At 46.7% G+C, this 24,603-nt stretch overlaps 1 protein-coding gene across 1 annotated transcript in view; it reads left to right on the forward strand.

The window, feature by feature from the left end:
* The window catches only part of DNAH9 (dynein axonemal heavy chain 9), a 266,848-nt gene that overhangs the window by 134,811 nt on the left and 107,434 nt on the right, over window positions 1-24,603 (forward strand). Inside the window, 7 exon segments of the mRNA XM_032498821.1 lie at window positions 1,448-1,622; window positions 4,532-4,705; window positions 5,181-5,388; window positions 14,129-14,294; window positions 15,932-16,034; window positions 16,593-16,832; window positions 22,641-22,802. Of these exon segments, the coding sequence (XP_032354712.1) occupies window positions 1,448-1,622; window positions 4,532-4,705; window positions 5,181-5,388; window positions 14,129-14,294; window positions 15,932-16,034; window positions 16,593-16,832; window positions 22,641-22,802 (1,228 nt within the window).

Consider the following 24,603-nt stretch of genomic DNA (forward strand, 5'->3'; position numbering starts at 1 on the left):
CCAGCAAGCACCCTCTTCCCTCCACTGTGAGCTTAGCAAGTCTGCTCCCAGGCATGGGTCCTATGGGAGCCCCTTTCTGTGGCTCTCCGTTCGGGACGAGCACCTGCCTTCCCCGTGGGAGCGGGGCACTCATTGCACACCTAGAGCCCTCCCTGAGGTCCCGTGTGCTAATTTCTAGCCCCTCCAGCATCTACCACTTTGATCCTACAAACCCTTGAGAGGACCAGAAGCCATGCTGCAAAACCCTTTGCAAGTCTGTCCCCAGGCTGTCTGGAATCTCAGTCTGGAACTGGAAGCATAGTCGGCCTGTATTATGTCGGGGCCTCATCCCACACTGAGCCTGAGAGAGTTCCATTTTGACGTTGTCACAAATACGTCTTGATGCAATGAAGGGAAGTCTACCAAGTACTCAGTGTCCTCATTACTCACGGACGTAATGCCTAGACTGTCAGACCAGTTTATAGCATTGTTGTAAGGACTGCAACCAGATTCAAAACCAGAGCAGCACAAAACACTGAAGAGAATGGAACGCCGTGGAACTCCGAGGCCCAGTGCTGGTAAATGACTTTTAAGGTGTCCTTTGATGAAGTTGTTTGTCTTATAATGGTGGCCCCTGCCTCTGTGCAGCATGTGAGCCCTTCCTCCCCCGGGAGGTGGTGACGTGGGCAGGAGGGGTTGAGTGTGTGGGTGTGTGGTGTGCTGTGTGTATGCATGGTGGGATGAGAGTGCCCGGGTGTGTGCGTCTGTGTGTGCACGTGGGCACATGCTCCTGCTCCCTTGGGCGTAGGTGCACCTTTGTGTATCTCTTGATATCTGCCTTTCAATCGAGACTTCTAAACCAAGATTAAAAGTACAAAAGCTGGGCCAAGACAAAGTCACAGAGGCATATTTTTGGAAGAGGAACTCCATCAAGTAAATCCTGATTGTATAAAATAACCACCTGTCCTGGACCACTCTGGCCCCAGAGAAAACATTTTCAATGTGTTTTAATTGAGGACAGCCCTTGGAGCTGAAGGAATCACACCCACCTTGACTCTTTAGGTTATTTGCCAGTCGAGGAGACTGTGAAGAGTGACACTGTGACAGATGCACTCATTTCGTGGCAGCTGCCTAGTTCCCCAAGGACTGGGGGGTCCTCACAGTTCAGAGAGGGGAGGAGGAGTGGGCAGGGCAGCAGAAGAAAGGAAGAGGAGACAGGGAAGCATCTCAGGAGTGCTCCGGGCCCTTCCTTCTTTGCAAAGGGAGCTGACCCAACACAGCTGATGAGAATGAAGGCTTAAGTAGAACCATGGGTCTCTATAATATCAAAGGTTTTGCTGCTGCAAAACAGCACGGACTTGACAAATCATGAGTCCGCGGAAACCAGCAGGGTTCCACAGCTGTCCAACAGCGCCTCTAGGATGGAAAAATCCAAAGTCGTAGAGCATGTCTGGGTCTCTCTCCGCAGGTTCAAGAAGGCAATCCCAGTCCCGGAGCAGAGCACGGTTCAGACGCTGTGCCACCTTCTGGAGTGCCTGCTGGCCGAGGAGGCCGTCCCTGCAGACTGCCCCAAGGAGACCTATGAGCTTTATTTTGTGTTTGCTGCCATCTGGGCCTTGGGCGGAGCAATGGTCCGAGATCAGGTAAGAGGACTTGCTGAGGCTAACACCCGCTTTAACTGGCAAAGATTTGGAAGACAGGACAGCCAAACGTCAGCATTAACCCAGCAACACCACACTAGTTAGTTATCTATCCGTTGCTCTGCTGAAGACATCAGTCCCCATAGAAGGGCTTCATGTAGCGAGGGAGATGAGATTGAGACTATGTTTTGAGCTGTCGCTTTTTGAGTTAGTGAGCATATCCCTAATTTCTTGGACAGCTGAGTTTGAAACACTGGAAGTACAAGGGCCTTACTTTGCACGGGGAGATGTGTTGCATGGGTGGGGTGATGCTGTGCTATAGAAGCTTGAGGGGGAGGAATCCCTTTAGCCTTCTCAGAACCTTCCAGAACCTTCCACTTTCTGCCAACTGTCACACCTTCATACCCCTGAAATGCAGGGCTGTCAGTAGAAGGTTATACCAAAGGTTAGTTGACACCTAGGGTAGGAAACCTAAGTATTATTTATCACATGGTGTTGACTGCTGTAGGTTCATGCTGTTTGGGAGTGTCTTGGCGTCCTATCTGCTAACCCTTCCTGTTATTTCCAGCTGTTTTCTTTAGTTGGTTTCCTCCCCAGAAAAGGTATGTTACCCAGAAAAAACGTATTTGAGGTTATGGAGACAGTCTTTTACAACTGATCCTGGCTGTCAAGCAGTACCATAGAGAGGCTCAGAACAGGGACCCTGGATTTGAATTGTAACTCTGCCACTTATTGTCTGGGGACCCTGGATGAGTAATTTAACATCTCTCTGCCTTACTCTCCCCATGTTAACAAAGGAGGTAAGAGTGATGATAGAGGTACCCAGTTCCTAGGATGACTGTAAGGAGTAAATGAATTGCCTACATGAGTATGTGTGGAGCAACTTAGAACAGGGCTGGGATCACACCAGGCTGCAGTTGTTGGAGGGTTATAATTTACTCTTTTTGGTCTGGGTTGGCCATGGACTCTTGGTAAAAAGTTTCAGCCCCCTCCAAGGCAAACTGTGTTCTAAAAGTCCAAAACAAAGGTGAACAGGAAGAAGTAACGATGAGTTTATTTTCCATTTTCACAGGCTCTGGTTGTAACATCCAGCCTGGCTCCCATCACCCCCTGCGCATTCTCTGGTGTTCACGGTTCAGAAGGCAGCTCTCACGAGCTCCTGGAACATCCGCCTTTCTCCTCCTCCCTCTCCAGAGCTAGATGCTGGTGGGAAGGGGGACCCTCCGAGGGCAGGAGGGTGCCTGCACTGGGGTCTGACATCTGAGAATTCCAGGCAGTCCGTTCTGCGGCCTTTGGAGCCTCTCCATGCTTCTTTCAGAGCTTTCCATCTCCCCTTTGAGGCAAGGAGCCAGCAAGTCCGGCTGGACGGATGAGACCTCCCTGAGTGTGCAGGCATCCAGAACTTGGGGGTTGTCGCTTTCCATCAAATGTAACCCCTGACCTTTCGGCTGCTGAAATGTCAGACAGCAATCACCGCTGGGCTTCTGTCTCACGCTGGTGCCGAGCAAGCAGTGGGGTATCGGGATAAAGATACTTGGTCAATTTTTCTGTCTCTGTATAGAAAATTTAAATCCACTCAACTCTTTTTAAAAGCCCAGGAGAAAACATCCCTCCAGGTGTCCTGGGCTCTGGAGCACTTGGAGCTGTGGGCAGCCCTGCGGGCGCAGGGGGAGAGGGCACAGGAGAAAGCTTTTAGCAGCAGGGAGTGTCCAAGACCCCTGCACAGCCTGCATTCAAGCCAAACATCAAAAATAGTGCTGTAAACCGAAATGTACAAAGTTGGCCAAAATATTGGCATCAGGAACATCAATTGTGCTTACATTTAAAAAGCTGTTATTAAAGCAAAGTAGAATATAATACAAAATGCAGCCCATACCTGGGTAGAAGTTCCAATAAAAAAGGGGGGGCAAGGTGGATCCTGGCCAGATACTTTGCAGCAATCACATGAAATTATCTCTCAGGAGCAAATGATCTGTCGGAGAGCACCCGACTAGGAGACTTGACACTCTGGGTTCAATTCCCAGTTCTGCCAAATGCTTCCAGAGGTGGAACCTTTGAGCTTTATTCCTACATAAAATAGGAATAATTTTCAGTAGCCAGGATAACCTAGAGCATTGTGAAGATCCAACGAGGTGATACCGCTGTTCCAAACTCTGGACCAAACTGCAGGCCAGTACAGTCTGAGTGCTGGCAAGTTCAAAGGGCAGGAAGGACCAGAGAACTGTCAGAATCCAAAAGAGATGAGGATTTCAGAAGAGGCCTCTTCACTGAAGTCATTGCTGAAGAGGCACTCAAAGAGTCAAACTGAGAAAGGTGACCTTGTCCTTCTAATGTCCAATTACAGGAGAAGGGGAAGTCATGCACCAGAGTGCAAGGCGCCAGACAATGTTGGTGCAGCCCAGCTAATGGCTTGGCTGAGAAGCTCACCAGGGAGCTCAAGATGGAACTGGGAGTGAGAAAAGGAGGTTAACCTAACCTCCTGCTTTCTAGTGATGGTCTTTGTCTCGGATTCTCCATATAAACCTAAACTCTGGTTTTCATTGTGAAGTGAAAGGTCTCTCTCTCCATGCATCCTTGGCGCATTTGCCCATCCTAGTGGCCACAGGCTCCCACATCTCCCTCCACCTGCCAGGGCTCTGAGGTTCATGATGCCAGGGTGGCCCAGCTCTGTGGTCAAGCGGGGGGCACGTACATGCTCAAGGGTGGCCCCTGCTTAGCTGGGCCTTGACAGGCTGATTCTCAGGGGAACAGCCTTCTTCCCAGAGGAGCTGGGCCATGGGGCAAGTCTGCACCAGCAGGAGCCCTCTGCTCCTGGCTCTGACTTTCTGCCCCATGCAGGGCAGCCTGTCCAGGCTTCTCAAGTTCCAGAAGTTCCGGAGAGCCTTGACTCCTGACCTGCTTTGTTTTGGCAGCTTATGGACCACCAAGCAGAGTTCAGCAAATGGTGGCTGACCCAGTTCAAGACTGTCAAGTTTCCCTCCCAAGGAACCATCTTTGACTATTATATAGACCCCAAGACCAAGAAATTTGAGCCTTGGTCCAAGCTCATCCCCCAGTTTGAATTTGACCCTGAGATGCCTTTGCAGGTGAGTGCAGCTGAGCCACCAAGGACGGGCAGTGCCTCCAGGATCCACGGTGGCTCCATCCCCTTATCTGTATGTGAAGGGTGTGACCTTGCTAGGAACCAGTCATCTGCAGCTACTTCGCCTTTTCAGAGGGCGTCATAGGAGCAATGAAGTCACAAGATCCCCGAAAGGCTAGTTACCAGTTACCAGACCCCCCGACCGGCATCCTGGGAGGAGAAGGGGAGATGGCAGAGGCAGAAGGTTAGGCCACAGGGAGGCAGACAGTGCTGGTCTAGGGGCAAGGGTCTGCTCTCTACCGAGAGCATGATTTAGTAGCAGGGTCTCCCTGGGTATGGGGGTGAGGGGGCCCTCCTGCCCAAGGCAGACAGCTCCACCCTGCCCGCCGAATTCCCTCTCCGGAAACGCTCCAGGACAACTTGCGGGGCATCTGTTTCTCCCACGCGCCCCGGGCACTCTCATCATGTTCCCACACCAGGCCTGTCTGGTGCACACGAGCGAGACCATCCGAGTGTGCTACTTCGTGGAGCGGCTTGTGGCACTGAGGCGGCCGGTCATGCTGGTGGGGACGGCGGGCACTGGCAAGTCAGTGATGGTGGGAGCAAAGCTGGCCAGCCTGGACGCGGAGGAGTACCTGGTGAAGAACGTACCCTTTAACTACTACACCACGTCTGCGATGCTGCAGGGTGAGGGGGCGGAGGCCGTGGAGGAGGGGGCGGGGCTGTCTGTGTGTCTCAGTGTCCCTGTTCCTCTGCCCCCAGGGGGCACTGTGCATTTTCCCCCCAGCCCCTCTGCCCACTTTCCAGCACCTTCAGCACGCTCTCCTTTCCCATCTTCTCTCCTTACCTGCCTTCCTGGCCTCCTAGACTCCTCCAGGGAGGGGCTCGGCACAGATCAGGTCAGCACTTGATGACAAAGAATGCACAAACCCACTGGAAGATGTCCATGGGCTCATAGACTTCTGGCCCCATATGTGTCTCTAGAGATCACTTCATTCACCCTTCGTCTCCTCTAGAGGGGGGAACTGAGGCTCAGATAAAGGTACGTGGCAGCCCGAGGTCACCATCAAGCGACAAGGCTGGCATGGAATGTCCACTCTGCTGACCACGTGGAGCGTGCGTTCCACTGGGAGTTTACACTTGGGCTCCTGAGGGGACACGACCCTTGGAATTAAGGAGGGATTGAAGGTGATGTGGTACGGTCTGCTTTAAAGGGCGGGCATTACACCCAGACAGAAGTGCAAAGTGTGTGTTTATAATGTGTCTGTCACGGCAAAAGATGATAAACAGCGTAATTATCCGTGTGATGGAAGGCTGAGCAGTATTGCAAAGAATGAGGAATTCTGTATGAACCGAGTTGGAACTATTTCCAAAAGCTTTGCTGAGTGAGAAAAGCAAGACTCAGAACAGTATATATAGTATGCTCCAAATTGCGTCTTCTTGAAAAAGACATATATAAACATTTGCTTATATATCTACACTCGTACATCTGCGCTTACATGTACTAAGAACATCTCCAGGAGGGCACAAGAAACGGGCAGCAGTAGTTGCCCCTGGCAAGGGGAACGCGATGCTGAGAGTGGGGTGGAGAATTACTTAAACTTCTTTAAAAATTGTGAAATATTTGAAGCATTCTGAAAAGTACAGAAAATAGTATAACAGATGTCCGTGCACCCACCACCCAGATTTCACAGATGTTAACATTTTGTCATTTTGCAGTGGATCTTAACATTTTAAGTACAGCCAACACACCATCCCCCTTCCTTCCTTCCTCATGCCCCTCATTCACCAGACTAGGACCACTGCAGGTGAGGGGCATCATTCCAAATTGACACTTTTGATTCAGATAAGTATCTATAAAATACACAGTGTTGTTGTGTGTATTTAAATTTTAAGTATACATCGTACTGTAGCTCCCTTTTGTAACTTGCTTTTTTTCATCAACATGTGGAGGTTTTTCATTGGTTTTCACTGCTGCATAGAATTCCCTTCTGTGAGCAAATCACAGCTCATTTCTCCATTTTCCTACTAAAAGGCAGCATAATTTTTTTTAACATTTTCTCTTTTAAAAAAGCATTTTTGAGTTATAATTGACATACAATACATAGCACACATTAAAGTATACAACCTGATAACTGTTGAAATATTTACCTATCATGAAACCGTCACTACAGTCAAAGTAATGACTCATCCATCATCTCCGAGAGCCCCTCACCTCCCGCGGTGAACCCTCCCTGTCTTCCGGTCCCCCCCGCCCTGCCCTGTGCCCAAGGCAACCACGAGGGATTAGTTTGCATTTTCTAGAATTTTGTATGATAGGATCGTCACACAATAGGCCCTCTTTATTTTGTCTGGCTCCTTTCATTCAGCATGCTTTTGAGATTTCTCCATTGTTGTTGAGCATATCACTAGTTTGTTCTTTTCATTCCTCAATTGCAAGATAAAATGTGTAAACCCTCAGAATGATTCCTAGCATACGATAAGTACTCAGTAAATGGAAGCTGTTATTCTAACAATATTAAAATCCTTCTCAAATTTAAGAATCTATAAATATTATACAGTTACCTCTAAGCCCCACTGTCAAAACAAAAGGAACCCAAGTAAACCCCCTCTGCTTGAAAAAGGTGTTTAACATAAATTATGCTAAGACAAAAATAATGTTTTCGGAAGAAATGTTCCAGCTTTGCAATGGGCAATAACTTCACCCAGCACGTCGATTCATTGAGGTCTCCAGGGCCATATTTTGCATCTCCCTCATCCTGCTAGTCCATCGAATTTTATTTTTCTCAGAATCAGATGCTCTTTTATAGAGAAGGCAGCTGCTCGATATTCCCTGCATCTCTCCTTTTATTGCATCCAGTGCTGGGGTCCCCATTGAGTACTTTTGTAAACTCAGATTCAGAACTCTTTTAAATACAAATGGGTATGCACACTGCTCACCAGCGTGGATAGCACATGCTTTATTTAATGTTTATACTGTGCCAAGCCCCTGTATTATCAGTAATGCTTTTGACTGCAAGCAGCAGAAAATCTGATGACAGCGACATAAACAGATTTTTTTTCCTTCATGCAACAGAGGTCTTCAGGTAGGCTGTTGCTGATGCTAAATCAATGGTTCAATGCTGTTGAGACTATAATGTATATTATTGTCTTAGCTGCCCCATCAGGGTGGAAGAGTGGCTTCTGCTCCAGCCATCACATCTGCATTCCAAATGGAAAGAAAAATAAAGGGAAGAGTTAATGTCCGAGTCAGGAAATAACAGCTCCCCCATAGACTTATGTGTGTGTCTCACTGTTCAGAACTGTCACATGGCCCCGCCAGCTGGAAAGTGACTAAGGAGAGGGGAGTTGGAAATGGTGTCTGTTGGGCTGCACCTCACAGGCCTACAAGGCCTGTACTCACCCCGCTTCAAGACTGAAGTCAGTGACAGACATCAGTGGTTCAATAGATGGTGGGAGCTTACGTATCTGAAGCAAGGTCTGAGTGACACCTCACCGTGTGAGGCGGATGGCAGGCAGGACAGGGTGGCAATCATAGCTCCCCGGGGCCGGGGGGAGGCTGGCAGTTATAGAGGGAATTGACATCAGGTTGGCTCATTTGTTACCAGGGAAACCAGCAGAAGGACACGCCCCTCACCGCCCCTTGGGTAAGAACAGTCACTAGCTGGGGCCTGGGGCAAGTGTGTAGGAAGGTCAGCCGTGAGGTTTGGGTGTCGGGGAAGCAGATCCTGGTCGAGCAGGGGACGTACAGAGAGCAAGAGAACAACCACCTTGACTAGCATGACGGTACAGTGTCCGTCACCGATCTGATGATAGTCTCTGTCTTCACAAGATGAGAAAATGAGGCTTACAGGAGCTAAGTGACTTCCCTCAAAGTCACACGATGAGTTAATAGCCAAGCTGTGCTCTTACATTGTGCTGTCGCACCCGTCCACTTTGATGAGACTGTAAGCCATGCGTCTGAATTTCCATAATAGAATGCCAACTTTGCTTCTGTTCATCTGATATCTAGAGCACATGGATGTCTCTCCCTTTGACAGTAAATAACACTGGCCCTTCACTTGGTCACTGAAACTCTCAGGCTTCACTTGACCACTTGCCAGCAGCTGCACAAACCGCAGATTAATAACACTGACATCTTGGCTGAGAGAGGCAGAGCTCCGTGCTCGGTCTCTGGTCCTCCAGCTGCTCTAAACTCCACAGACCCAGTTGCACTGCTTTCTTTCTCTTCACTGAGTTACAATTCATTGGTCCATCCTTGGGTGTTGTTGAAGTTTAGGATGATAAAAGATAATTTTAAGTTTTTTTTTAATATCTCCTATAAAATCCCAGTTGAAGACAGTGCTCATTTTGAAGCCTGATAGACCTTTTGTAAGTACCATGATACATGCCTTTTAGAATTGAGTGCCTGGAAAATTTTTTCATACAAGAGTAGAGATGGGTTTGTACCAGAGATCAGGGATGACGTGGTTACTGTAATTAAACACAGGTTTAGTTCTGAGCTTTCAAGGAGGCAGTTCACGAAGGACAATGCGACAGTTTTTATTTGGTTACAGTAACAATTTCGTCCCTGATTACTAGTGCCAGTAAGTGTCTTCTGTATTTTGGAATCTCTTTTTAGTCTTCAATTGTTCTGTTTTATGTTTGTTCAAATACCTTAAGCCTTTTCTCATTCATTTTGAAAATATAAGTAATTTTTAAAATTAAAAGAATTTGTGCTGACTCATAGGCAGAGCAGTTTAGAAAGAGCAAAGGAGGAGTAAAGCCCTTGGTCATGGCGTCAATGGGCTTATATTTGCAGTGTGAAGGGTGGTGGCCAGACTTACGCTCATCACGGTCCTGAGTTCTCCTGCCAGCCAACTGCAATTTGAAGTTTTAGTTCAACAAATATTTGAGTGTGTAATTACACTAATTAGATGGGAGCTCAGGTGTCTGAGTCTTTGTATAAAACAAATCTCCATCACCTGTTCATTAAAAGTTTAAGGTTAGACAGGACTTTGAAAGGTCTGATCAAACTCTCAACCTCGAAGGAGTATTACATCATCACAGATAGACAGCTCTCACTTGCCTTAATATCTTCCAAAAAGGAGATGACCCAAAATTAAATCGTTAAAGACTTACCATCTAGTGGGCAAGACACACTACTTGAAACGTGGGTAGAGGGGTGGTTCAAAGTATAAGGCAATTGAAAACAACACATTTCAGACAATAGGGAAGCCATTCTGTAAATTTTGGTGCCTCCAAATTATGGAACACAATGTATCAACTGAAATCATGTTTTGGAAGGTTGTGTATGTGAATGAAAAATACTGCCAGCTGTATTAGTAAACAAAGGATGCTGTGGCCGTCAAATCATCAGCCGCTACTGCTGCCCCTGAGAGTGGGCAGAGGGAACTCAGGATGCAGACAAGCAGGCAGTCGGGCCTCTGCTGCCACCCCGAACGGTGCCCCCTGAGGGAACTCGGGATGGGAAAGAACAGGACACTGGCCCTAGACAGCTAGGTGCGCATCCGAGGAATGATTTCAGCGAGCCCAGACTTTTGCACCTTCCCATGCATAGAAAAGTGCTAAATTTCTTAACTTGAGATATCTGGTTTTCTTTAATTAACAGTAATCTTTGGACGTTTCAACTACCTGATCTTTGTGGCAAAATTCCTATATATCCTGGCTCCTTCCCTGCCTCTTTGGAGCAGTCCCTCAGAGCAATCTGAGAGTCCGCCTCCTGGGCCCAAGTCCTCAGAAAGTCCTCCAGATAAAATATAGCTCACAACTTCTAGGTTGCACATATTTTTTCAGTCTACATGTATTATCACATAAAGGGGTTTACAATATGTGAAATGAAGAAAACATACAGGCAGAATATATAGTGTAATTCTAATTTTAAAAAGGAAAAATCTAACACAGCAAATAGACTAGAATGAAATGCACCAAAATACTGCAAGTAATGCTTGCTGCTAGGTGGTAGAATTATGGGCAATTTTCATTTTCATCATTATGACTTTCTGTGCTTCTTCAGTCTTTATATAATGAATATGTATTGTTTTAAAATCATGCAAAGTATGTTATTTTTTGAAAAAATTAATGAAAAGTACTTACAATATAACTGAAAGGTCTTATGTGAAATATTGGATAATACGAAAGGAAAATAGTTCAAACACAGATACACAAGTCATGTCGGTGCCAAGACATGATTGATTTTAATGATCTCTGTCAAAAACATTGTCAGGCAATGAGTTAACTAAACCAGGGATTTCTGAAGGGCAGAAGCCAGCTCACAGTCCTGTGTAAGAAGTGGTTTGCCATGGTAGTTATGTAGGGTGCCACAGTCAGGCAGGCCCAGGTTAGAATCCCAGCTTTGCCTTCAGCAGCTGTATAACCTTGGATAAAGCTCCTCAATTTCCCTAAACCTCAGTTTTCTCCCTTGTCAAAAGATTTTTTTAAAGGTGATACTAATGCATACCAGGACAGATAGGAGGGTCAGTGCCAGAATGCAGGTCAAGTCCCCTGCACAGAGCCGGGTCCCTGATAATGATGCTCCACAAATGCGTGGACGCACTGCCCTGGTGTTCAGAGACCAGAGGACTCCACGGGACCGCGGCGCTCAGGGACAGCCCTGGAGAGGGGTTGCGATGTGAGGGCTCACAAGGCCTCTCTTCCCCAGTGATATGAAAGAAGCATTGAAGTCAGTGTCTACAGACCCAGATTCTAACTCCAGCAAGGTATTTAGCCGTTTCCTTAGTTACGGGGGGAATGATAAATCGTTCTTTGCCTACTCGTGGAGTTTGTTTTAATAGTAGAATTCATTCATTCATTCTTTCATAATTTTTGAACACCCTATTTTGTGCTGGATAATATTCTCAGTGCTGGAATTATGACAATGAAAAAAAAAAACAAAGATTCCTGGCCTCCTGGAGTTTATAGTGTGGAGAGAGTGAGATAATAAAGAAGATAAATAAGTAAATTATATGGGATATTAAGTGATAATAAGTGTTATGGAGGAAAATGAACCGGGGGCAGAGAATAGCCAGTCAGGGTTTTCATTTGGGCTTGAATGCCCAGGAAGAGCTTACTGAGAAAATGGCATTTGAGTAAATAAATGCATGAAGGAAGACAGGGAGCAGACTTCTGGAGTCTGGGAGAAAAGGCTTGCAGGCAGAGGAAGCAGCCAGAGCAAAGGCCCCAGCGGCGAGTGACTAGTGTGTCAGAGGCAGGACGGCTGGAGCGCAGGGAGTGAGGAAGGGAGCAGCGGAAGAGAACCCCGAGATGCAGGGTTGGCCAAGGCACCAGGACTGGCTTCTGCTGCAGGAGAGGTGGGATGCCACCGAGGGTTTTCAGCAGGGGGCCAGCACGATACGGTTTACATCTTACAAGCACACTCCTGCCTGCTGTTTGCAGGATGGAGTTCAGGGATCCAAGGCAAAAGCAGGAGGAGCATTCGGGAGGATGTCGTGGTTCCAGGTGGGAGTTGACAGGCACGGGCAGTGGGCACAGCGGAGACGATGAAATGGGGGAACCAGCAGGAACCCACTTTGAAAATGAAGTAGCTCCTCAAATGTAGGATGACGGTGAAACGGGGCAGGAGGACCGGGGTGAATAAAAACGGGGCAGCTGGTGCTGCTCCACATGGCCACCGGCTGACCGCCCAGCTAGCTGTTGCCTCCAGAGAAATGCAGTGAGAGGCGCAGGTGCACACTGGGCGTGGCCTTGTTCATGACAATGCAGAACCCAGAAAGGCGCCGGGGATGGCCACCTCTCCAGATATGACTCATTTGTTCAGTGCCTTCAACATCGACACTTTTGCTGAAATGTAAACCCACTTCTAGTCCCCCAGTTCTCCTTGGAAACAGAAGAGCTCTCTACCATTCCATTCTAGATGGGCCCAGAAGGGATCCAGCCTGTGTGTGCCTTTCCCCAGGGAGCCCTCTCTTCCCCTGGAGTGCTTAACATCGTCCTCCTGAGATAACCGGTGTTCCAAGGCCACTTCCTACTAACTGGCGTGCTTTTCTCTTCAGCAATCCTTGAGAAGCATAAAGAGCTTAATCAACCCAAATTACAGAGTCTGCTTAACTCCAGGAGTTGATTTGAATATCATTGCTCTGGGAGGAGGAGAAACAAGTCTTCCTAAGGAGAGAAGCTCCTGTTAGAAGGACTGTTGCATGTCCTTGGCAGCCCATTAATTATAGTCCATTTTGACAGATCTGATATATAGTTGTTATGTCTTAAGGGGGGAAGAGGTGTTGCATGATTAATTGGTTGATAGTGTATGTTAATTGGATGCTAATTAAATTTAAATTTAATTCATACTTGGAACACTTAATTTAACTCAGGACCAGGAAATTAGAATATTCAAGCTTCCTGAAAGAACTTGTCTTTCTATCTGTCACCTTCATATGTCTGTTGACATTTCCTCCTTGTTTACAAACTTGTTTTTCAAGAAAAGGGATCAGATGGTTCTCAGAGCCTCCAGCTGTAATAGTATTGGTTCTTGCAATATATAAATATCTAATTGCTTTATTGAAAAAAAATATATACATCTCTACCCTGTTACTTAAATTTGTTCTGAACAAGTCCTGTCATGCTGGAAAACCATGCTGTTTGATTCCTTCTCTCTGGCTGGATAATTGAAGAAACAGCTCTAGGAGAAGAGTCTGTGCTTAGTTTCCAGAAAGGCACTGAGCTGCTCTGATACCTGAAGGCAGAGGGGAGGCCATCTCTGACACTGGAAGCTTTTGGGAATTTTTCTGAGGCTGTTGTTTCTACTCTTCTTCAGGGAAAACCCCAGGAGGTGAACTCTCTAAGAACACTGTTAACAAAACATCCAGTAACTCCCCTCTTCTAGCCCTGGGGTGGCAGGAGCCTCCTCCCAGCCCTGGGGTGGGAGCCACAGCCTTCTGGCTCCTCTGCTGTCTCTGGCAGAGAGGGCAGGGCTGCCCAGGATCTGGTTATTTGCAGGTGTCTATACGATTAGAGCACCAGGCCTTGGGACTAGGAAGGTATCCTCTGTGTCCAGTCTACAAAGAAAGAACACAGTGGACCACATGTGTGGCGGAAGGAAGGTGGGCTTTGAAGTTTAACTGGTTTGGATCTGTATCCTGACTTGACCTTAGAAAAGTTGATTCGTTCTTCTGAGCCTCGGTTCCGTGGTCTGTAAAAGGGAACGATGGTACTAATCTCGCAGCAATGTTGTCAGGATCCAGTGAGATCGCATGCCCTGTCAGGTGCTCGATGCCTGGTCGCTGCTGTCACCATTGCTTCTTAGTCACTGCCAGCTTCACCTCTGGTCCTGCAGCGCTGCCCGCAGCAGGGAGCAGCTGTCATCGCTGCACGCACACGTGCCACACTGTGGCTCGTCCTCGACATGGTACCGTCTTAGAACTGGCTTCTGAGGTTTCAGCCTCCTTCCCTCACCTACTGGCTCTCTCCTCAGCTGTCCTGGAGAAGCCTCTGGAAAAGAAAGCCGGCAGAAATTATGGCCCCCCAGGCCACAAGAAGCTTATCTATTTCATTGATGACATGAACATGCCCGAGGTGGACGCCTACGGGACTGCGCAGCCCCACACGGTCATCCGGCAGCATCTGGACTACGGCCACTGGTAAGAGCACACGGAAAGGGCGGGGCCGCGTGGGGAGAGGTCCAAGGCCGATCACTCGTCTGCTGGAGCTGCAGGCCTCCGCTCAGCTCTAATGCCGGGGGAGAATCCCAGCAGCAAACCACGTTCCTTGTGGGATTCTGCTCCCTGCAGTGTCTACCTCCCAGACAGGGACTTCGTACCAGAGAAGGTACTGAGCTCTCGTTGAAGGAAAAATGCCTACGTTTTTCTTCAGTATTCATCACAAAAGTTGCCTTTTCCAAGCTCCGGAAGCACAACTAACCACCCCCACCCCCACATCGCCTCCCCCGTGGTCCTGTCGCACAGGGCAGGGACTTCACTGGGAACACCTGATGTACTGTACAGCACACACGTGCCTGTGGGTCTTGGCAGTCTTCCTCTTTCCAGCGCCTCACAGGCTCTGATAGTATCTTTTGCAACAGTATAGTTTTTAATGGCAAAAGTTCTAAACTTGCCAGAAAGGAAAAAGCAAGTCAGTGACTTGAGACAACTTGGGCTCATCTTCCTCGTGCTGACTTCACGGGTGCTGAGAAGGCGTGGGGCGTGCGAAGAGGGAATTCAGAGAGAAGAGTTAAAGTTACGGCGGTCACCTGAGTTGCCTTTCATTCATTCCTAAGGTCTCTGTTGGGCACCGACCACGGGCCACCATCCACCATCTCCACACCAGTGTCTGAGCAACTGAAATCTGGGGAAAACCAGCCAGGCTAATTAGTTTTACTTAGACTCTTGGTCACAAACCTTAAACAGGAAGTAGAAAGTTCCTGTACATTCTACCCTCCTGCCTTCCTATGTTTACATTTCTGCTCTCAGAAGTGTCTGTTTCATACCTTCTCTCTCCTCCAGCTTCCTGTCTCCAACATGCCATCTGCATTTCCAGCTTCCATGTCTCTGCCACTTACTTGCATCCCCAGGCATCTTCTCCTCCCTACCCCTGTGACGTTTTCTTTCTGGCTTACTTCACTTAGGCTGATGATCTCCAGGTCCATCCATGTTGCTGCGAATAGCATTATTTTATTCTTTTTAATGGCTGAGTCATATTCCATTGTATAAATATACCACAACTTCCTTATCCAGTCATCTGCTATTGGACCAAAAAAAAAAAAAATCATTTTCTGCTTACTGTGCTGTCTCTCTCTACATAACCAAATTCTCTACTCTGTCTCCAGTTCCTCATCTCCCACTCACTCCCCAGTTCACTGTTACTTGGTTTCTGTTTCCTCTACTGAACTGTTCTTACTCAACCACTAACTGTGTCTTTATTGTGAAATCCAACAAACCCCATTGGGTCACTTTTTTATGTTCTCTGCAGCCCTTGATGTGGTTTGACTGCTCTCTCCTTTGGGAATCCTGTCTTCCCCGGCTTTCTTCACACACCCTTGACTTTCCTCCTGCCTCTTAGACCATCTTTGTGGTCTCTTCTTTCTGTGCTACTTGCATAGATATTGTATCCCTCAGGAATTTGTCCTAAGCTCTTGTCTCTTCTCTGTTTCTACCAGTGGATCTGGACTTTTATTCCCCCCAAACATGTGAATGATAGAGCCCATCCCACCTAACCTTGGCAACATGCTTACCTACCTGGGCCGTCACTCAGCTCTCACTGTGGTTTCTGACTGTTCCAGGTACGATCGAAACAGACTGTCCCTGAAGGAGGTCATGAATGTGCAGTACGTGTCCTGTATGAACCCCACCGCGGGCAGCTTCACCATCAACCCCCGGCTTCAGGTACGGGAGGAGCTATGGCTCCTGGGTCCTAAACACCACCTTACCACCTGATGTCACTCAATTGCATGCCATAATCGGCCCTTCCCCCGTCCAGCCTCTTCAAGGGGTAACCACAGGATGTTGACTTGCAGTTTCAGGGAGAGAAAAAACTCTCTATACCCAGAGTTCTGAAGCTTTTGGAGCCGAATTAGAATAGGGTTCATCTAATTCAACTTGGTCTTCAGAATGACAGAACTTCAGAGAGGTGCATGGCCCTCCCGAGGTCATGTAGGCTCTCAGCATCACATTCAGATTTGGACTCAGATGCCCAGAGTCTGGGTTCTGTTCTCTTCCTGACACACCACATGGTCAGAGGTCCACAGCCCATTATCACCCCTACTCATTTTAGAGTCAATCTGAGTTTGGGTTTAGTGTGAGAATTGTGACCAGAATGTAGACTTCAAAGTCCTTCCAAGAATTCTTCACTGCTTTATCCAGATCCAGAAGCAGCGAGTTCTGTTCTGTGACCGTGGCTGTCTAACCCGTGGCCTCCTCCCCATGCTCTGTTTCCCTGTGCAGCGCCACTTCAGTGTGTTCGTCCTCTCCTTCCCGGGAGCGGACGCCCTGTCCTCCATCTACAGCACCATCCTGACTCAGCACCTGAAGCTTGGAAACTTCCCAGCATCACTGCAGAAATCCGTCCCCCAGCTGATCAATCTGGCCCTTACCTTCCACCAGAAAATTGCCACCACGTTCCTCCCCACAGCAATCAAGTTCCACTACATCTTCAACCTCAGAGACTTTGCCAATATTTTCCAGGTAAGTCCATCCGCTCCGAGGCACCTTTGAAGGCCTTAAGATGATCCCGTTCCCTCCACTCTTGGCCAGACTCTTAGGCAAAGGCTCAGTTCATACACAGTTCGGAACGTAAATTAGTAAACAGGGTGCTGTAGGGTCCGTGAGGTTCTGTTCAATAAAGCAGAGTTCTGCTCGCTGACTGAATTACTTCTCAGGAGGCAGAATGCATTTCTGAGTCAGTTCCTTTGGGCTGGAGGAGACTCACACTTTGGAGATAATGTTATATAACAGTTCCCGCATGCCTAGGAAAGAAAACGGCACAGAAGAAAGAAAGAGAAAACTATTCTGTGGGCCCTGGTGGTACACCATCGTTCTTGAGATGAAAAATAATGCCCCCCAAACCATTGCAGGATACGGCTCTGCTTCCCAAAGACATCGTGTCATACTGTTCCTAATACAGCATCCGCCAGCCCCAGGGAAGCCTCAGTCCTAAAGGTTCCAGGTTCTTTTCCAGGTCAGAGCCGTTTCAGATTCTTGCATCTGGTTATCTGAGTAGTGATGACCTGCGTCTTCCTGTCGCTTCCAGTCTCTTGGCCTTTCACTGTGGAAACCTCCAGAGGGCAATGTGGCAACCCCAGCCCTCTCTTCTCCTTGGTCGGGTACCACATCCTCGTGTGATGGGTCCACAACTCTCCCATCGTGGACGAGAATCTGCAGAAACTACTTTTCAGAGACACCCCTCACCAAGATAGTTCTGAGCCATTATTGACTGGAGGGTGCTTTTTACACCAAGCAGAGGCCACACCTGTAGGGAAATGTCAGCGCCATCAGGGAGTGAGGCGTGACCCTCCACGGGGAGCACAGGTATTGGGGATTAATTACCCAGGACACGCCCTGTACAGGTGGGTCTCTGGGGAACCTCAGACTAGCCCTGAGGCCATGGGCCTGCATGTTTCATGGTCATAAGGAGCAGAAACCTACTCCAAGATCCAAGAGTGATGCTGCATAAAGGTTTACCTGGAGGTTGGAGCCTCTGAGCCCCATACCCAGGGCAGGTCTGAGAGCACATCCAGGCTGGCTCAGGACAGCCTTCCTGGGTCAGGTGCCCCCCAAACACTCACTCAGTTTCCAATGAGGGAACAGACCCATAGAGATTAGATCGATTTGCCCAAGAGCACACAGCCAGCCAGGGAAGGAGTTGGCACTGAATCTAGGTCTTCCGGTTCCTGGCCTGGACCCCCTTCCACCGCGGCATTCTGTCCCTCTGTCCATGCTTCCAGTGAAGAGAGCAGCCTGACAGAGTCAAGGCGGCAAGAGCCCTCAGCTCCAAGCCTGTAAACCCACAGCCCTGTGGCCCTCAGACCTGCACAGTGGCGAAGTTCCTGTGTACCCACCCTGACCTCCCATTTATTGGGTATTAATTGAGAAAGACTTTTTTAAAAGTCACACACGCCCTCACTTAGATCTCACTGCAGCAGGCTGAGGTGGGGGTGTCAGCCCCTTCGTTTTCCAAGTGAACAAACAGGAGTTAAGCCGATCAGATTCACGTTGTTGGTAGTAACAGAACCAAAGGAGACAAAGGCATCAGTGTCCCTCACAAGAAGCACAAGGACCGCTCCCACCTGGCAGCACCTCGTCACCTGTCCCACCTGAAAGTCAGACTCACAGCCACCCTTTGGGACACACTATTATCCCAGTTTAACAGAGGCTCGGAGAAGTGGCCAGCCAGCAGACGACAGCACGAGTGGTCGAGGAGGCGGAAACGTGTAAACGGTATTAGTGGAATACGGAGCAGGTGGGAGCAGACGGTGACGGGGAGAGTCGGTGAGGGAGGAGGACGGGAAGTTAGTTTTGAGACCAGCGTGGATCCGTGGAAAAGGTCTGTAACAGCAGCCTGTCCTATGCCCTCTACGTCTGTTAGCTAGTCATTTAATCCTCACAACCAGGAAAAACACTGATCATTTCCAATTCAGAAATGACAAAACCGTGCCACAGACACAGGAAGTCCTTCGACCACGTTTGCGTAACTGGGAAGCAGAAGCCCCAAAGCCCAGAACTAGAGCGATCAGCTCTACCGTGCAGGGAATTCGGGGCCCGGGGCTTCCTGAGGAAGGAGGGTCCCATTCCAGCCTGTTTTAATGGCAGCAGTGCAGTGAGGGGAGATACTGGAGTTGGGGCTGAGTCTCTGGTTCCACTGGCCTGTTTCTTTCCTGACTCAGGCAGCCTGCATGGCAACCCCTGGGCTCTGTGTCACAGCCCCTCCCCTCTGCAGCCTGCCAGCTGTCAGCCCCCTGCCCACATGTGGGAAAGTACATCCCCGCTGGAGGGTTCACCTCCCTCCAACCACGCAGACCCTCGCCCTCCTCCTCCAGAGCCAAGTTCCAACCTCCCGGCTTGGCTGCCCCAGCCCACTTGTCTAAAGGCCTGACAGGAGAGCTTAAGGGGAGATTGAATGCCCTCTAGGCGATGGGCGCTGCTGGAGAAGGAACGTGCTGTCTTCCTCTGTCCAGCTTGATCCAAGGCTCAGTGATCTGAACTTTCCCTGCACTTCACTCACTGCCCAGGACGTGGACATCAGGGCAGACTGTAATGGTGCTTGAGTAGCAGGAATCATTAACCGTCCGCATATCAGTGCCCTCACAGCTCTCTCAGATGCTGCAAAGTTTGCCCTTGACGTGCTCACATCCTCTCAGCCCTTACCTGTCGGTCAGCCTCAGTGTTTGGCTGTAATGGGGCTTGTAAATGTCAGCTGGTCGCACAGCTCACTGTAAAGCCCTGTCCCCAAAGTCAGCACTCCTGGCTGCGCTCCCTCCACCCCCCACACTCACGCAGGGCGGATCCCCAGGAGACCTGAGGAGGAGAGGGGGGCCAAAGGGACCTAATGACGTTTCTTTCTTTTTTTAAAAAAATAAACTCTTACTGCAGTATAGCATCCAAGTAGAAAAGACACACAGTTTGGTCATAAGCATACAGTTTGGTTAAGGGTCACAAAGTCATGGCAGCTGTGGAACCACAGCTCAGATGGAGAAACAGAACACTGCCAGCATCCCTGAAATGCCTCCTTTTTCTTTTTTTCATTCACCCTTTTCTCCTCCCAGAAGTAAATACTGTCCGGACTTCTAACACCATCAGTTATTTTGGCCCATTTTGGGACTTTATATAAATGGAATCATATGGTGAATATCGTTTTGTATCTTTGTTCACTATTATGTTTGTAGCTATGTGTACAATCATGTAGTTGGTAAAAAATTAATCATAGTAACCATTTCTTCCTTTCTAAACCCTAAATCTTCCAATTTTCTTTTTCTTACTGTGCTGGCTACAGCTGCCCCCACAATGAAGAGAAATGGTGACAGTGGCATTGTGTTGCATTCCTAATTTCAGAGGGAAAGCTTTTAATAGTTGGCCTTTAAGTATGAAGCTTATTGTAGGTTTTTGTGGATGCTCTTTACCAGATTAAAAAAAATTCTTTCTGTTTATAGTTTACTAGGAGTTTTTATCGTGAACATATGTTGAAACTTAACAAATGACTTTTCTATATCTGTTGAAATAATTGTATCTATTTTCCCCTTTTTCTGGAAATGTGATCAATGACTGATTATTTTTGAATGTTAGCTCAACCTTGCATTTCTGTAATCAATCCAACTTAGTTGTTACATGACAAATTTATTTTATTTTCTGGATTCCATTCACTATTTTTTCTGTACAATTTTTCATCTATGTTAATAAGATTGTCCTATAATGTTTTCTTTCTTCTGGTATTCTAAGGTTATGAAGTCCTCATAAAATACACTGGGAAGTGTTTTCTCTTTTTCTACTCCCTGGAAGATTTTTTAAAACACTGTATTGTGCCTTCCTTAAATGTCAGAAGAATTTAGTGATAAAGCCATCTGGAGTTTTCTCTGTGAAAGATTTTAAATTATGAATCCAGTTTCTTTAGTACATGTCAGATGATTCATATTTCCTATTTCTTCAGGCATCAGTTGTGGAAAGATGTTGGTGTCATCAGTTTCTGATTTATTGGCGTAAAGTTGTTTACAGTGGCCCGTTGTTACCTTCTAAGTGTCTGCTCTGGCGGACGTCATGATCTCTTGTCTATTCTGGCTAGTGACTGTGTACACCCTTTCTCTTTTTCTCTTCTTCCAGCCCTACTAGGGAGCTGTTGGTAGTGCTGGTCTTTTCAAAAGAAACTGAAAAAGAAGAAAATTACATCACTGTCATGTTTTTGACTTTATTGGTTGTCTTTATTTGATATGTTTTTATGTTATTAAGATTTGCTCTTTTCTTCTTTTAAAAATTAAAAACATTTTTTGTACAATTTACTTTTACTCATTTATTTTGGGGGAGGTAATTAGCTATTAGGTTTATTTATTTATTTACTTATTTATTTTTAATAGAGGGACTGGGGATAGAACCCAGGACCTCATGCATGCTGAGCACATGCTCTACCACTGAGCTGTACCCTCCCCCCTGCCCTTTTATTTATAATCTCTTTCATCCTGCCTGCTCTGGGGTTAGGATTAGTTCATATTTTTCTAACTTCTTGACATGGCTACTTAGATCATTAATTGTCAGCCTTTCATCTTTTCTAAAATGCATATTTTAAGGCTATAAATTTATCTCTAATTATACCATTAGCTGCAGTATGCAAGCTTTTATATGTTACATTTTTTAACATATTTCTTAATTTTCCCTATGATTCCTTCCTTAACCAATGGGGTATTTTGGAGCATTTTGCTTTATTTCCAAAATTTAGAGATACTCACCGTGACCTGGAAGAAACAAACCTGTACAAAGAAAACTAATTTTAGAAACTTATAATTCTTCTAAAATAGAGTTTTGTATATCAAGGGCACACCAGAGGGAATGTTTTTGGATGGGAAAGGAGGTGTCATGGATGAATTCAGCAAAGACTTATCAATTGAGCTGGATACTGAGATGTGAGCATAGCAAGCAAAGCAAAGGTGTGGAGGCGCAGGCTACTCAGGGCTAGAAAACAATCCGAATTTGTGAGACCGAAATCTGGCTCTTACAAGAAGTGTTGGGAGGAGTGATGAGGAAGCAGACTGGTAGCTATTATGACAAGAGCTTTATACCATGCGATGAGTCTGAGTGTTATCCCATCGCTAATGGGAAACAATGGAAGGACCCCTTTCCTACAAGACAAGAGGGAGAGCAATGAGGGCAAACAAGGTGTCGATGAGTTTGATGTTATAGGACCTGAAGTCGTTGAGAGGGTCCAGTCTCAGTGGTTTCCATTTCTCCATGAAATAGAGGGCTTGAACATTGGCTAAGAGCAGCAGAGAGAGGTGACAGAAATTTGAAAAGAACAGTAAATATTTGGAACGGTCCCTGAGGAATACAGGGAGGAGAACTTACTAGAGAGGAATGGATGGATTGCTGACCTGCAAAGTTAGCCATATTGTTCCAGCCCGTTGTCACCACTCTGATTTTACAGGAGCAGTCAGCACCCAGATCTGTTTTCAGAGTGGTGCTTATAGGATTGAGAAGCCACCTCACCTCTCACGGTGGTGATTTGGAATATCGTGGTTGAAATTCCAGGCTCTCTGTGTGGCTTCAAAATGGTGTGGTTTTAAACTAGGGCCACTTACTCTAAACATTGGCATGCTTCTTTCTGAATCCCAATCTTCACACTATGCAAAATGAACATAGTAAAAATTAGTTTGTAGGGTCATCACAGTGATTAAATGAGCTTTGTCTGGCAAAGCATCTAGTTCAGTACCTGTCACACACCTGGCTTCAGTAAATTGTGGCTGTTGTAAATTGTTAATTTATGTTAATTTTTGTTGCTGTTTATTTTTCTTAAAGGGTATGCTCTTCTCCTCAGTGGAATGTATAAAATCCACACAGGACCTAGTCAAGCTCTATCTGCACGAATCAAATCGCGTTTATCGGGACAAGATGGTAGAAGAAAAGGACTTTGATCTTTTTGATAAGATCCAGGCAGAAGTGGTCAAGAAGATTTTTGATGTGAGTACTGCCCTGTGAATTCATATTTACCTCTGAAAAATAATGACGGTTATACAGATGATCACCCAGATGATCAAAATCTAGCCCATAAATTGAAGAAAATCAGGATTAGATTAGGAAAGAAAATCTAATCAATATTTGCCAAAGTGAAAAATGCCAGGGCAAGAAGAGACAAATTAATCACAGGATCCTGCTGTTGAGGTCTGTGGAGATCATCCGATCCAAACCCTTATCCTTACTGACTCCTCCCCGTGGCAGGGCCCAGGCTGGTCAACCCCTTTACACACCGGCATCCTTGGAAGCGCACAGTCCTGTCTTTCCAAAGGCAGCTGCTTTGGAACTGCCAATGAAATTTGGAACAACTTTGAAATGGGAACCCTTTGGAACATTTCTAAAGACTGGAGATTTATTTAAATCATGATCTAAAATTTACTTCCTTGTCCACTAATCCTGGGTCTCCATAACAAACCCCCAAACATTTTAAGACCATTTATCATGTCCTTCCTGGGTCTTCTCTTTTCCAGGCCAGAGAACCTCTGGGGCTTTTTTTGGTTTGTTTGTTTGTTTTGTTTTGTTTTGTTTTGCTTTAGCTATTTCAGACAAGGCTTAAATCCAACCCCCAGAGAAATATGACATCAACTTGACTGCTCTCCCATCAGTTCTCCCCTCGGAAATCATGGTGCCCGACTTTGATCACACAACTTGAGTAGGTCTGACCAAAATCAACATCATCCTTCCCCTCTTCTTGTGTATTGTAATTTTGTTACTGTGTTTCCCAAAACGTGTCCTGCCGAACAGCTGTGTTATAATACACTCCTTGGAAAGAAGGTATCCATGATGAAATAAAATGAGAAAGAACTTCATATTGTATCCCTTCCTTGGAAATTCCCAGTACATTCAGCACACTAAAGCCCTGAAGATCTTGAATCAGTCTGATTCAGATATCATTTCCCCAGCCCGTTGGACCCAACTCGTTTCCCTTTATACAACCTACTAGTAATTTGAAGAATTGATGGTTCATAGAATATGCCCTGGGAAGCAGTGACACATGAACACAGCCTAAGATCACAACACACTTTAGTGTCAGAATTACCCCACAACTAACACTGAGCCTTCTGTTGAACAAAGCCCCATTCTATTTTCCATTCTATTGCTTGTCTGTCTTCTCTTGAACTTTGAAATAATCAAATCTTTTTTTTTTAATTGGAGTAGAGTTGATTTACAGTGTTGTGTTTATTTCTGGTGTACAACATAATGCTTCAGTTATACGTATATATATATATTCCTTTTCATATTCTTTTTCATTTTAGGATATTGCACAAGGTGTTGAATATAGTTCCCTGTGCTCGAAATAATCAAATCTTTGTATTTAAATGTACCAGGTTGTCCCTGTGCTCATCTTGCTAGGTTCAGCTCCATATTTTTTTTCCTGGTAAGAGTCTGGGTCTACCTCTGAAGACATTTCCAGTCCATCCCGACCTATAGGACAACCTTTTGAATGTTTGGATAGCATTTAAAGGAACCTCTCAGTCTGCTGTTTACTGGTCCAATCACCCTAAATTCCTAAATTCCTATCATCTTTATACGGCCTGATGTCCAGCCCTCTCACATCTCAGCTGCCCCTCCCTGACCATCACAGAATTTGCCAATTTGTGTGATTATTGTTAGCTCTGCACATGAGCCTTAACCATCCTCTTAAGTTGGTCTGAGCTAGCGCTTTAGAGGAACAACACTCATCTTTGAAGCAGAAGTCCCCTGTGTAGGTCTGTATACCAAGAATGCGGCCCTCTGATCATCGACT

Source organism: Camelus ferus, chromosome 16, assembly GCF_009834535.1.
Source record: "Camelus ferus isolate YT-003-E chromosome 16, BCGSAC_Cfer_1.0, whole genome shotgun sequence".
Taxonomy (NCBI): Eukaryota; Metazoa; Chordata; class Mammalia; order Artiodactyla; family Camelidae; genus Camelus; species Camelus ferus.